The sequence below is a fragment of the Saccopteryx bilineata genome, chromosome 9, assembly GCF_036850765.1.
Source record: "Saccopteryx bilineata isolate mSacBil1 chromosome 9, mSacBil1_pri_phased_curated, whole genome shotgun sequence".
Classification (NCBI taxonomy): domain Eukaryota; kingdom Metazoa; phylum Chordata; class Mammalia; order Chiroptera; family Emballonuridae; genus Saccopteryx; species Saccopteryx bilineata.
Genome location: NC_089498.1, coordinates 17,347,224 through 17,360,489, shown reverse-complemented (window position 1 = coordinate 17,360,489; position 13,266 = coordinate 17,347,224). Strand labels below are relative to the sequence as shown.

At 46.0% G+C, this 13,266-nt stretch overlaps 1 protein-coding gene across 3 annotated transcripts in view; it reads left to right on the top strand.

The window, feature by feature from the left end:
• Window positions 1–9,314: 9,314 nt before the first annotated feature.
• NAE1 (NEDD8 activating enzyme E1 subunit 1) overlaps window positions 9,315–13,266 on the top strand; it is a 29,867-nt gene continuing 25,915 nt past the window's right edge. For 2 of the 3 annotated variants that reach the window (XM_066242536.1, XM_066242535.1), the window contains exon 1: window positions 9,325–9,439. Coding sequence is in view for 1 of the 3 variants with exons in the window: in XM_066242534.1 (XP_066098631.1) it covers window positions 9,387–9,439 (53 nt within the window). In the remaining 2 variants the exon portion in view is untranslated. Of the gene's footprint in view, window positions 9,440–13,266 lie in introns of all 3 variants that reach the window. The other variant, XM_066242534.1, reaches the window with a different exon arrangement.

Here is a 13,266-nt window from a genome sequence, read left to right as displayed (position 1 = left end):
GAAGGGCAGGACTGACAGTCCAAACCCCTTGCTCAGGAAGACCCAGAGCCTTAAAGGGGGGAGCGAGGAGTTTTGGCACTAACCTGTGACATGAAGACAGACAGACCCATAGACACCAGCTGGGTTACCCCGGCACCAAGTCTGAGGTCTTGCCTCCCACCCTCTCATTTTCTCCATTGCTTCCTCCTTCTGTCTAAGACTCGGCCTGTCCCAGTGTAGCCCACTGTTTGTCCCTCCTTTCCTTGCCTCCCTATGACTTTCAGCACACAATGCTGGGAGGTCAGGCCCCTTGGCCTGCTCTCAACTCCATTGCCTGCCTTGGCCCAACATTTTATCACCCTCCAGCTCAGGTCCCTGTTGTGCCCTCCACCTGGTACATCCTTTGTCTTCCACCCACTGGCTCCAGGCGACCCAATCTGATTCATCTTAGGATGTGGCTTTCCGCCAAAGCTAGGGCTAGTCTCTGGCTAGGTCTCAGCAGGCAGTTTTGGCAAGACAAACAGATGGGTGGATGAAAGGACAGGAAATAATCCCACAAAGAGACCTGTACCCAACAGGAGTTAAAGGGCCATTTGTAGAATGTCTGCTGGTCTGACCTTGACCAGAGGAGACTATTTCAGACCTTGCCATTAGCTGACCTTGTAAAGCAGTGGTCCCCAACCCCCGGGCCGCAGACCGGTACCGGTCCGTGGGCCATTTGGTACCGGTCCACAGAGAAAGAATAAATAACTTACATTATTTGTTTTATTTATATTTAAGTCTGAACGATGTTTTATTTTTTTTAAATGACCAGATTCCCTCTGTTACATCTAAGATTCACTCTTGACACTTGTCTCGGTCACATAATTCAATTATCCATCCCACCCTAAAGGCTGGTCGGTGAAAATATTTTCTGACGTTAAACTGGTCCATGGCCCAAAAAAGGTTGGGGACCACTGTTGTAAAGGATTCTGACATTCTGTCTGCCTGACTCCCCTACATCTCTGTGGTGGTCATAGTCAATTTCCCTCTCCTAGGCCCTGAACCCCAATTCCCCAGGAACGGTTGTGAAGATTAATTGACAACTTTCAAGGATTGTCAATCAGTCAGTGACTTCCCAGGCCTGTCTAGATGCCCCACTCTGACACAGGAGCTGGAAGGGGCCCTTAATATAAATTTGACCCTTGGATGTGGACAGGGAACTCATGATAGCGATGCAAGGGATGGTCACAAGACCAACAAGTGACTGAGAATGCAACACTGTCAAGACCCCAGGTCTCCAAGCCAGAAACATCATCTTCAGATGAAAGCCCGCTTCCACAAGGCCTGCAGCCTCTATTCATTTTACAGAGGAGCCTGCCACCTTCCTCCTGGGGGAGTTGCAATACTCTCAGGGCGTGGGAGTGGGCCCACATGTATTTACTACATTGATCCATTTCCCCCTCACAGTGACGAAGGTCTTTTCCATATTTATTTTATAGTATTAAAAAATGAGATTATTTGTACAGTTTTGCATCCAATTTTTTTTAAATTTTTATTTTATTTTATTTTATTTATTCATTTTTAGAGAGGAGAGAGAGAGGGAGAGAGAGAGATAGAGAGGGAGAGAGAGAGGAGGGGGCAGGAGCTGGAAGCATCAACTCCCATATGTGCCTTGACCAGGCAAGCCCAGGGTTTCGAACCGGCGACCTCAGCATTTCCAGGTCGACGCTTTATCCACTGCGCCACCACAGGTCAGGCTGCATCCAATTTTACATGCACAACAACCCTGGGGGGGGGATTTCCACCCCATTTTATGGATGAGGAAAGCAGAGTCAGAGAAGTTTAGTTGCAGTGCTCAGTGAGTGACAAAACAAGGATGAAAACCCAGGGGCTGCTGCGTTCTTTATTCAACATGTCTAAAATCACGGGGAGTGAGAGAAAGTGGATTTGAAATTTGATTGTCATCTGTGTGTGTATATATATATATATATATATGTTTTGCATATATATGCAGGACTCTGGAAGGAGTTAAGGGAAGCTAGGGAGAATATTTGCCTCCAAGGAGGAGACTGGGAGACTGGTAGAGTGGGAGAGGGTGAGGAATAGGGGTGGAAGGGACATTCTAACTGCCTACTCCTGTTGAAAGAATTCAAGTATGTACAGTTGACTCTTGAACAACATGAGTTTGAACTTTGCAGGTCCACTTATATGCAGATTTTTTTCAATAAATACATACAGTGATGTAAATGTATTTTGTCTTATGATTTTTTAGTAACATTTTCTTTTCTTTAGCTTACTTAATTGTAAGACTACAATATACTAACTATGCATAATAAACCATTGGTACTATTGGTAAAGCTTCCAGTCAACAGTAGGCTATTAATAAAGTTTTTTTTTCTAGTAATTAAGTTTTAAGGCAATCAAAAGTTATATGTGGAATTTTGACTGTTGGGGGAGAGGTTGGCTTCCCTAATCAATGTGTTATTCAAGAGCCAACTGTATTACCTCTTTAACAACCAAGTAAAAGTTGATCCAGTTCTTCTCTTCCTGCAGCCTGTCTTCAGCAATTTTCTCCCAGTGCTGGAGTGCTGGGAACTCAGGAAGATGGGAGGAGCTGATGGCATCTGCCCATCTCAGGTGAAGCCCCAGTTGCTCTGGCAGCCCATTCAGGTCAACTTGGGAAAGCCTGTGCCCTCATTCAGGCGCCTCCTGTCTCAATTACAGGACATGCTGTCTTTACAGCTGAATTGATTTCACTGCTCTGGAGTTTACTCTTTGGTCTCACTGGCGTCAGTGGCTCCTGGATTTCACTGTTTCTGAAGGAGAGGAAGTGCAAGGATATGAGGGCTGGGGAGGAAGGCAGGGGTAGCTTGCATAGCTATACTTCATCAAGCAACCTTGATCTGATCTCACTCTTTCCTATTGAAGTTATAGTGTCTTTGCTCTCTGAAGTGATGAGGAGCTTATCCCTCCCCTGCCCACTTAATGGGCATCCCTGTGAGCACTGGTGAAGATAACAGATGTCCAAAGCTGCACCAATAGGCAGAATCATGCCTGTTGTTCATGGTATATTATGGACAGGACCAACAAGACAGTCTAGAAGCCGTATGTTCTAGAGATTCAAAGATCAGAATTATAGTTCCTTGTATTTAAAAAAACCATTTCTATTCCCAAGTGTGAGTGAGAATGTGTGCATACAGTGGGATGAAATGAACCTGGGCTGTGGACTCAGAATTAGGCTAGGCTTCCAGCATCACTGACTGTGTTACCTTGGGCAAGTTGCTTTACCTCTCCGAGTCTGTTTACTCATTGGCAAGTTGGGAATAGAGAGTCTGGAGGGCTAATAGGATAGTCAGATAAGGTGATGCTTTGAGACTCTTGGCACCAAGGATGTACTCTTCAGACCATAGCACCTCTGTTCTTTCTCCTTTCCTTACCTTGTTGGGCACATTAAAAACCTCCAACATTCCTTTTCCAATTATAGTTGTGGCAACTATTCATTGCAGAAAAGTTGGGAGAATCAGAAAAGCATATAGAAGAAAATTTAAATTACTTGTCATGTGACTTAAGAATCAGCACTGTTAAGATTTTAGGGACCATCCTGCCCAGCGTTCTAATGTATTAGTACTACTTTAAAAATAATCAGAATTATGCATATAGCTTTTTAAAAAATTTTATTTATTAAATTTAATGCAGTGACATTGATAAATCAGGGTACATATGTTGAGATAAAACATCTCTAGATTATTTTGACATTTGATTGTGCTGTATACCCCTCCCCCAAAGTTAAATTGTCTTCTGTCACCTTCTATCTGATTTTCTTTGTGCCCCTCCCCTCCCCCAACCCCTCTCTCCTTCTTCACCCCATCCCCCCTCCCCCCGCATATAGCTTTTGTGACCAATTTTTCTTTCCCCCCACCTTATGCTAGCCTAGGGTTAACATTTTCCTGTTTGACCAGCTTGGGAGAAGTTGACACATAATAATTTCACAATGCTTTAGTGCAGGGGTCCCCAAACTGCAGCCCCCTGAGGCCATTTATCCGGCCCCCGCCGCACTTCTGGAAGGGGTACCTCTTTCATTGGTGGTCAGTGAGAGGAGCATAGTTCCCATTGAAATACTGGTCAATTTGTTGATTTAAATTTACTTGTTCTTTATTTTAAATATTGTATTTGTTCCCATTTTTTTTGTTTTTTTGTTTTTGTTTTTGTTTTTTTACAGAGGCAGAGATAGACAGGGACAGACAGACAGGAACGGAGAGAGATGAGAAGCATCAATCGTTAGTTTCTCATTGCGCATTGCGACTTCTTAGTTGTTCATTGATTGCTTTCTCATATATGCCTTGACCGTGGGCCTTCAGCAGACCGAGTAACCCCTTGCTGGAGCCAGCGACCTTGGGTCCAAGCCAGTGAGCTTTTTGCTCAAACCAGATGAGCCCTCGCTCAAGCTGGCAACCTTGGGGTCTTGAACCTGGATCCTTCTGCATCCCAGTCCGACGCTCTATCTACTGCGCCACCGCCTGGTCAGGCCCATTTTGTTTTTTTACTTTAAAATAAGATATGTGCAGTGTGCATAGGGATTTGTTCATAGGTTTTTTTTTATAGTCTGGCCTTCCAACTGTCTGAGGGACAGTGAACTGGTTCCCTGTGTAAAAAGTTTGGGGACCCCTGCATTAGTGTATGTGTTGTTTCCAGTTTTTACTATTGTAGATTGCACTGCAGTAAACATCCTTTACACATTTTTTGTGTCTGTCTGATAATTTCCTTGGAATACAATGCTGGAATTACCATATCAGATGATATATATACATTACCAGAAAGGTATTTATTTATTTATTATTATTATTATTATTATTTTTTTTTTTTTTTCATTTTTCTGAAGCTGGAAACAGGGAGAGACAGTCAGACAGACTCCCGCATGCGCCCGACCGGGATCCACCCGGCACGCCCACCAGGGGCGACGCTCTGCCCACCAGGGGGCGATGCTCTGCCCATCCTGGGCGTCGCCATGTTGCGACCAGAGCCACTCTAGCGCCTGAGGCAGAGGCCACAGAGCCATCCCCAGCGCCCGGGCCATCTTTGCTCCAATGGAGCCTTGGCTGCGGGAGGGGAAGAGAGAGACAGAGAGGAAAGCGCGGCAGAGGGGTGGAGAAGCAAATGGGCGCTTCTCCTGTGTGCCCTGGCCGGGAATCGAACCCGGGTCCTCCGCACGCTAGGCCTACGCTCTACCGCTGAGCCAACCGGCCAGGGCCCTTATTATTATTTTTTTACAGAGACAGAGTCAGAGAGAAGGATAGGCAGGGACAGACAGACAGGAATGGAGAGAGACGAGAAGCATCAATCATTAGTTTTTTGTTGCGACACCTTAGCTGTTCATTGATTGCTTTCTCATATGTGCCTTGACTGTGGGGCTACAGCAGACAGAGTAACCTCTTGCTCGAGCCAGAGACCTTGGGTCCAAGCTGGTGAGTTTTGCTCAAACCAGATGAGCCTGCACTCAAGCTGGCGACCTCGGGGTCTCGAACCTGGGTCCTCCACATCCCAATTCGACACTCTATCCACTGTGCCACCACCTTGTCAGGCACCAGTAAGGTATTTAAAAATACAGAAAGCATGGTGAAAGTAGTTTCAGAAATGTATTTTTTCATTCAACAAGCATTTGTTGAAGACTTATTAGATGCCAAGTACTGGGATATGCATGGGTGATACAACTCTGAATATTACAGACTCACAGCTGTCTCAATGGAGGCATGGGGAAGAGAGGCAGATGACTGGCCAACAAGCACCAGGGTGAAAAGGGCTAGGATGGGCTAGGGTAGGTAGGGACGGTTAGTGGCTGAGGCCTGGAAGAGTGGTCTAGGTTGTGACTGATTCTTCTTGGCTAGTTTTCCATAGATGATCAACTCTTCCAGGGCTGAACTAGCCCCAAACTTCCTGGGAGCTCAATAATCCAGTCTCCACCAGCTAGGACCAACAACGGTGGGTAACAAAATAGAGCTGAGCTGGGTCTGTCCAGATCTGTTGGGTGTTTATTTCTAATCCCTACACCATTTCCTAACAGCTGTGAGAGTTTGGAATTTTACTCACCTTTCCAAGCCTCTGTTCTCTTGTCTGTGAACTGGTGTGAGTAACAGTGTCTGTTCACTGGGTAAGCACAAATGAGCACAAAATGAGGTGATGGACATCAAGGGCCTAGGGCCTGCCTGGCACGTTAGTGCTCAGTAATGTGGTTATGGTGCTCAGTTTTCCCGTCTGTTCAGTATGAGATTGGCCTAGATCAGAGGCTCTCAACCTTGAGTGTGCATCAGCATCACCAAGGGGGCTTGTTAAAACTGTTTCCTGGGCCTCATCTCAGAGTTTCTGATTCAGTTGGTCTGGGATGAGGCTTGAGAATTTGCATTTCTAACAAGTTCACAGGTGATGCTGATGCTGCTGGTCCAGGACCACACTTTGAAAACCAGTGGCTTAAATGAATGTAGACATGGTTTCCTGTTCTGATACCTGACTCTTCGTCCTCCACAATAGGAAAAACTCATTCATGGGCTCTGAGTTCCCAGAAGAAAGGGTTTATGTCAGACCAATCCCTACAGCTCCAGCACAGGCACTTTTACATGGTATCGTGGGTTGAACTGTATCCTTCAAAAGTTGTTGAAGTCCTAACCCCCAGTACTTGTGAGTGTGATGTTACTTAGTAACAGGGTTTTTGGAGATGTACTCAAGTTAAGATAAGGTCATTAGCTTAATTTGTGGAGGTGCAGTGGATAGAGTGTAGACCTGGAATGCTGAGGTCACACAGGTTCGAAACCCTGGGTTTGCCCGGTCAGGGAACATGCAAGAAGCAACCACTAGGAGTTGATGCTTCCTTTTCCTCTCCTCATCCCCTTTCTTTTTTTTTTTTTTAATAATTTTTTTTAATTTTTATTTATTGATTGATTTTTAGAGGGGGGGGAGAGATAGAGAGAGAGAGAGAGAAGGGAGGAGCAGGAAGCATCAACTCCCATATGTGCCTTGACAGGGCAAGCCCAAGGTTTCGAACCGGCAACCTCAGCATTCCAGGAAGACGCTTTATCCCACTGCGCCACCACAGGTCAGGCTCATCCCCTTTCTTTTAAAAGTTTTTTTTTTTTTTTTTTTTTTTTTTTACAGAGGCAGAGATAGACAGGGACAGACAGACAGGAACGGAGAGAGATGAGAAGCATCAATCATTAGTTTCTCGTTGTGCATTGCGACTTCTTAGTTGTTCATTGATTGCTTTCTCATATGTGCCTTGACCGTGGGCCTTCAGCAGACCGAGTAACCCCTTGCTGGAGCCAGCGACCTTGGGTCCAAGCCAGTGAGCTTTTTGCTCAAACCAGATGAGGCTGCGCTCAAGCTGGAGACCTTGGGGTCTCGAACCTGGATCCTTCCGCATTCCAGTCCGACACTCTATCCACTGCGCCACCGCCTGGTCAGGCTCATCCCCTTTCTTGCTCTCTCTCTCTCCTCTCTCTAAAATCAATCAATAAATAAAATCTTAAAAAAATAAAGATGATGTCATTAGGGTGAGCCCTGATCCAATGTGACTGGTGTCCTTATAAGAAATGAAGGGCAGATAGAAACATGAGGGGAGTATGCCATGTGACAATGGAGGCAGCAATTGAAACGCTGCAGGTGTAAGCTAGGGATTATGAGAGACTACTAGAAGCTAGGAGGCAAGGAAGGATTCTTTTCTTCAAGCTTCAGTGGAAACATACTGCCCACACCTTGATTTCAGACCTCTAGCTTTCAGAACTGTGACACAGACATTTCTGTATTTTTCAGCCACTCTCTTAGGGCATTCCTAGGAAACTAGTACACTGAGGCTTTTTTTTTTCCCAGACACTATCAATATAAAACTTTTCAAAATCATACATTTTTTCATATGCAGTATGGTTCCCTCCCAACACATCACAGTTGGGGATGCTTTCTTTTGTGCAGCACTGAGCATGAAAGGTTAGGTAGTCAAGTCTCACCTGTCACTTTTTTACTTTTCCACTTTCCCTGGGCATATTTTATTATCCTTTATATTTCACCTGTTCAACTGGAGAAGGAAGTGTGACAGCATAAGCAGGTGATGAGCTGGGAGAGTCTCATGCCTCTGTTTCCCATCACTTGTTCCATGGGTGTGGGGTAGGGGCGAGGGGAGTCATGAGAGGGCGTGCCCCTGCCCAGAGACAGCACTCAGGGGGAACTGCATCCATCATAACTACAGCATTACTGTCAAGTTGTGTGCCCTCCCCTGTCCCCATTCCGGGGTAGGTTGGGTGTGTGTGTGTGGGGGGGGGGCTTGCTCATTTTCATCTTATTTCAGGCAATTATTAACCTGAATGTGGCTGTAGAAGCTGAGACTTAGTGGGGAAAGAATCCTGATTTCCCTGCCAGCTGGTCTCCTGGTTTCCAACCCCCTCTTTTCTCTCTTCCTTATGGGGTAACACATTTCTCTGCCTCCCATCCCCACAGTGCAGCTATCCTCTTCCTGAAAGTGGTTCTTTTCAGATAGCAAAGGGCTTTAAACTCCTCCTTGCTTGTCTGTTCATGGTTCTCACAATCTGGCCCCTACTGTCTCTCAAACCTCCCCTGAGCTCTCCCTTCACCTAACTCCCCACTACACAAACGTCCTTTAGTGCCTCCAGCCTGCCTTGCCTTCTCTGCCTCCTCAAGATGACACCTACTGTTCCTTCTGCTTAAAATTTTCTAACTTGCCTACACTACATGAAACAGTCCTGGAGAGGGGGAGTGAGTGGGTTCTTCTGTGCACCTCTCAGCTCCCCCCACTTCCCTCTACTTATAGGAGGGCCACACTATTTAATAAGTATACTTGTTATTGTTCCTCTCCCCTCTCGGTGACCTCCCCAATACAGGGACTCGGTCTTCGAAACAGGTCTTCAAAGTGGGCTTGCTGCATGAGATGATGGGTAAATAATAATCATCATAATAAAGTTATTATTCAGACAGGATTTTTTGTGAGTCTGGCTCTATGTATTCAATTTTTCATTTAATGTTAACAGAACCCTGTGACGAAAACCCATTTATCCCCATTGCACAGATGAATAAACGGAGGGTTTGGAGGTAGAGAGCGGATCTCACAATTAGTAAGTGGTTAAGATCCAAATCGGCCTGATTCCAAAGTCCGAGTCCCCACAATTTCCACACGTAGAATGTCACAGAATGGCTGACTAGCGAGAATGGCTCAAGGAGGTAAGACTTGACCACCAGTCCCAGCCCAAGTCCTTGCTCAGGTGGCACAAGTCTGGAGTGCCGGCGACGCGTGCGCAGTCAAGTGGCGGCGCCCCCTGCGGGCGGTGCGCAAGGAAGCAGCGGCGGCGGAGGGGATTTAGTGCGCCTGCGCGCTCGCGGAGGTGGTGGCGGTACTCCGCAGGCGATCGGCTCTCAGCGTGGCTGCCGTGGCTATGGCTCACCCCGGGAAGCTGCTCAAGGAGCAGAAGTATGACCGGCAGCTGAGGTGAGCCCGGGCTCACCGAGTCGGGCGGGCGGGTGGGCGACTGCACTCTTCTGCGTCCGTGCGGGGCCTAAGCGAGCGAGCCGCGCGGTCGGGCCTTTCTGAGGCCTCCTGCCGGGCCCGGCGCTGAGGGGATGGGAAGCCCGCACTCGGGACTCCGGTCTAGGGCCGGGTGTGCTCGTCCAGGGCCGCCCTCCCCGTCCCCGCGGGGCGCGCCCGCCCTGCAAGCGGTGTGCCGTTTGAGGTGCGTGGTCCCGGCGCCAGCCGTTGTCACCAGGGAGGCTGCCAGCCCCGCCTCGTTGCGCTCGGGTCCCTAGTTTTGCAGAATGAGGGAATCGCGACTATCCCATCTCGGCGCGAGAGCGGCCCCGAGTGTTACTGTTCTAAGCCAGCACTGTCCAACAGAAGTGTATATAATGCTAGTCTCATGTGTGTCATCATACATTTTCTAGTAGTCGCATTAAAAAGGAGAAGAAACAGGTAAAATTAATTCTGATAATAGTTTATTTAACCTATACAAGATATTACCATTTCAATAGGCAATCGGTGTAAAAAGTTTTTAGAGATATTTTACATGCTTTTCATAGTTCTCGAAATCCAGCATTTTAAACTGTATAGCCCTTATCCATTCGGACCAGCCTTATTGTCTAGTGCTCAGTAGCTACATGTGGCTAATGGCTACCTTAATGGACACTGCAAGTGTAGGCCATCAGGCAGTTCCTTGGTTATTTCCTCTCCCTTGCTTGTTCTCTTTACCCTCCCCAGCCTTCATTTATTGAGCGTCTTGTGTGTGTTAAGGCAGGGGAAGTAACACAAACACTTGGCTCCCCTTTCTGGAACCTCCAAACCAGAAGTTACAGTGTGTCCCTAAGGGTTGAACTCCCATTTGAACCTACCGCTTTAGGCACTCCATTCTGAGAGCAGCCTTGAAGGCAGACATTCTCAGCTTTATAGATGGGGAAGGTTAGTCTTGGGAATAACTTGCTCAGTCTCCCGTGTGTTTGGGCCATGTGTGTTTGAGCCAGGATGTAAACTCAGACTGTTCTCCCTTTTCAGAGCTGGTACTTAGTCACAACACTGTGCTCCGAAGCTTCTGGGGAAAGAAGCAAAATGGCAGAGCCCTTGTAACCAACTCATGCTCCCTTGTAAATTTTTGGAGTTCCTTGTGTTTTGAATGCATATGTAACCATACAAAACAGAACTGAGAAGTTGCTTTTGGTTACTGAGTAACTGGAACAAAAGAGTTTTTGCTGAATGTTGTCCATTTAAGGACCAAACTTTACCTTTCATAATGAGAACTGGTTATTGATTTTGAAGTATCAGAGGGAAGCAGTTAGAAGCAAAGATGTACAGCCAGCCAGCAGTCAATAAGGCCCTGCTTTCCTGAGGCCAACAAGAACAGAGAGTATTGATTTCTTATTTGGGTCCTTTCTTGAAACATGTTACCTGCGCAGTGGATAAAGCATCGACCTGGAATGCTGAGGTCGCCGGTTCAAAGCCCTGGGCTTGCTCAGTCAGGGCACATAGGAGAAGCAACTATTGAGAGTTGATGCTTCCTGCTCCTCCCCCCACCTTCTCCCTCTCTTTCCCCTCTTTAAAATCAATAAATTAAAAACAAACAAATAAAATGTTACCTAGAGATGTACCAGTGATCTCTTAGGCTCACTCTCCAACTACCCAAGCATCGATCAACCAAATATGTCAGGTTTCCAGTGTGCCCTACTTTCATAGGAAAATCTGATGTTTCCAGTCCTTCTGGTTCTTCTTGTTTTTGTTTTTTTTTTCTCCATTCATTTGATAACCATTCAGTGATCACTTACCCTGGACAAGGCATTGTGCCAGGCATTGGAACTACAGTGGTAGATATAGGGAGTGATCTGAGTCTTTATGGAGCTTAGAATAGAATGGAAAAATGGATGTTCAGCAAATAAAAAGCCAAATGAGGCAATTATAGTTGTGACATATGCTGGAGGACATATTGGCTACATAATAAGGGAGTCTGCTTTAGATCAGGTGACAGAAGGCATATTAAAGTCTATCTGTCCTCCAGGCTATGGCATCTTTCTAATGGTTGGGCTCTCCCTTTAGTTTTTATAGTGACAAGAAACAATAAGTTAGTTAATAGACTTTCTGGATGAAAACCAGGTTGGTTTACATGCCATGATACATGTGTAATCATTTATCTTGCCCTGTGATATCCTGGTGTGAATTGGGTTATAACATACATTTCTAATCCTTATTATATCTTTGTGTTTATTAATCATGCTATTAGAATGTTCATGGGTTACTATGTTTTATACTCATGTAGAAGTCACTGTGAAACTTTTCAGATAATAATAATTCAGTTTTTTTCCTTCTCTTTTCCCCCCTTCTTTTCTAAGGGAGAGGAGGGGAGACAGAGAAACAGACTCCCACATGCGCACCGGCCGGGATCCACCCGACAACCCCCATCTGGGGCTATGCTTGCAACAGAACTATTTTTAGTGATTGAGGTAGAGGCTCCACTGAGCCATCCTCAGTGCCTGGGGCTGATGTGCTTGAACCCACCAAGCCATGGCTGCAGAAAAGGAAGAGAGAGAGAGAGAGAGAGAGAGAGAGAGAGAGAGAGAAGAGGGGGAGGGGTGCAGAAGCAGATGGTTACCTCCCCTGTGTGTCCAGACTGGAAATCGAACTGGGACAGTTACATGCCGGGCCGACTCTCAACCACTGAGCCTACCTGCCAGGACCAATAATAATTCAGGTTTTTTGGTAAAGCATTTTTAACTCTTACAGATGTCACAGTGATAAGTCCTTTGTCAAGATCTTAAATATACTGGATCCATGTAATTTAAGGAGAAATGAAATAGAGAACAGAATCTGTTTTAAATCTAAAGCATTTCTTTAAGGTCAATAAGTCTTTCTAAAAATGTTCCTTTTTTTTTTTTTTTAAAGATGTTATTGCCCTGGCCATTTGGCTTAGCAGTACTGTCGACCTGGCATATAGAAGTCCTGGGTTTGATTTAAAGTCAGGGCAAACAGGAGAAGCAGCAGTCTGCTTCTCCACCCCTCCCCCTCTCCTTTCTCCCTCCTCCCTCTCTCTCTCTCTCTCTCTCTCTCTCTCTCTCTTCCCTTCCCGCAGCCATGGTTCATTCAAGCAAGTTGAGCCTGGGCGGTGAGGATGGCACCATGGCCTGGCCTCTGGCACTAAAATAGCTCAGTTGTTGAGCAATGGAGCAATGGCCCCAGATAGATAGAGCATCGCCACCTAGTGGGCTTGCCTGTTGGATCCCGGTTGGGGTGCATGTGAGAGTCTGTCTCTGTCCCCCTGCCTCTCACCTAATAAAAAATAAAGGAATAAAATAAATAAATATTTTATTGATTAATTTTAGAGAAGAGAAAGAATGAGAGAAAGGGGGAGGTGGGAAGCATCAACTCGTAGTAGTTGCTTCTCGTATGTGCCTTGACTGGGTAAGCCCAGGGTTCTAAACCAGTGATCTCAGCATTCCAGGTCAACACCTATCCACTGTGCCACCACAGGTCAGGTTAAAGACTTTCCAGTCTATAAGTTATCTGGCTTAGGGAGTAATGGACAGGAAGCTGGAAGACCAAGTTTCTAGTTCTGATTTGAGCCCCCATCTAAACGTGCAAGGTATCAACCTAGTCTTAGTCTTATGTTACACAGCTCTGTAATCTCCTTAACATTTCCTGCTGTTCTGTCTCAAATATTTGCCAGGGTTATCTCATCAGTTATTCTCTGCAGGAACACTTTAAAGATCAGAGATCACCATTCAAATAAGAAAATTCTATTTTTGTGAAATTTTTTTAAATATTGAATTTGTGTCTTGTTTTGT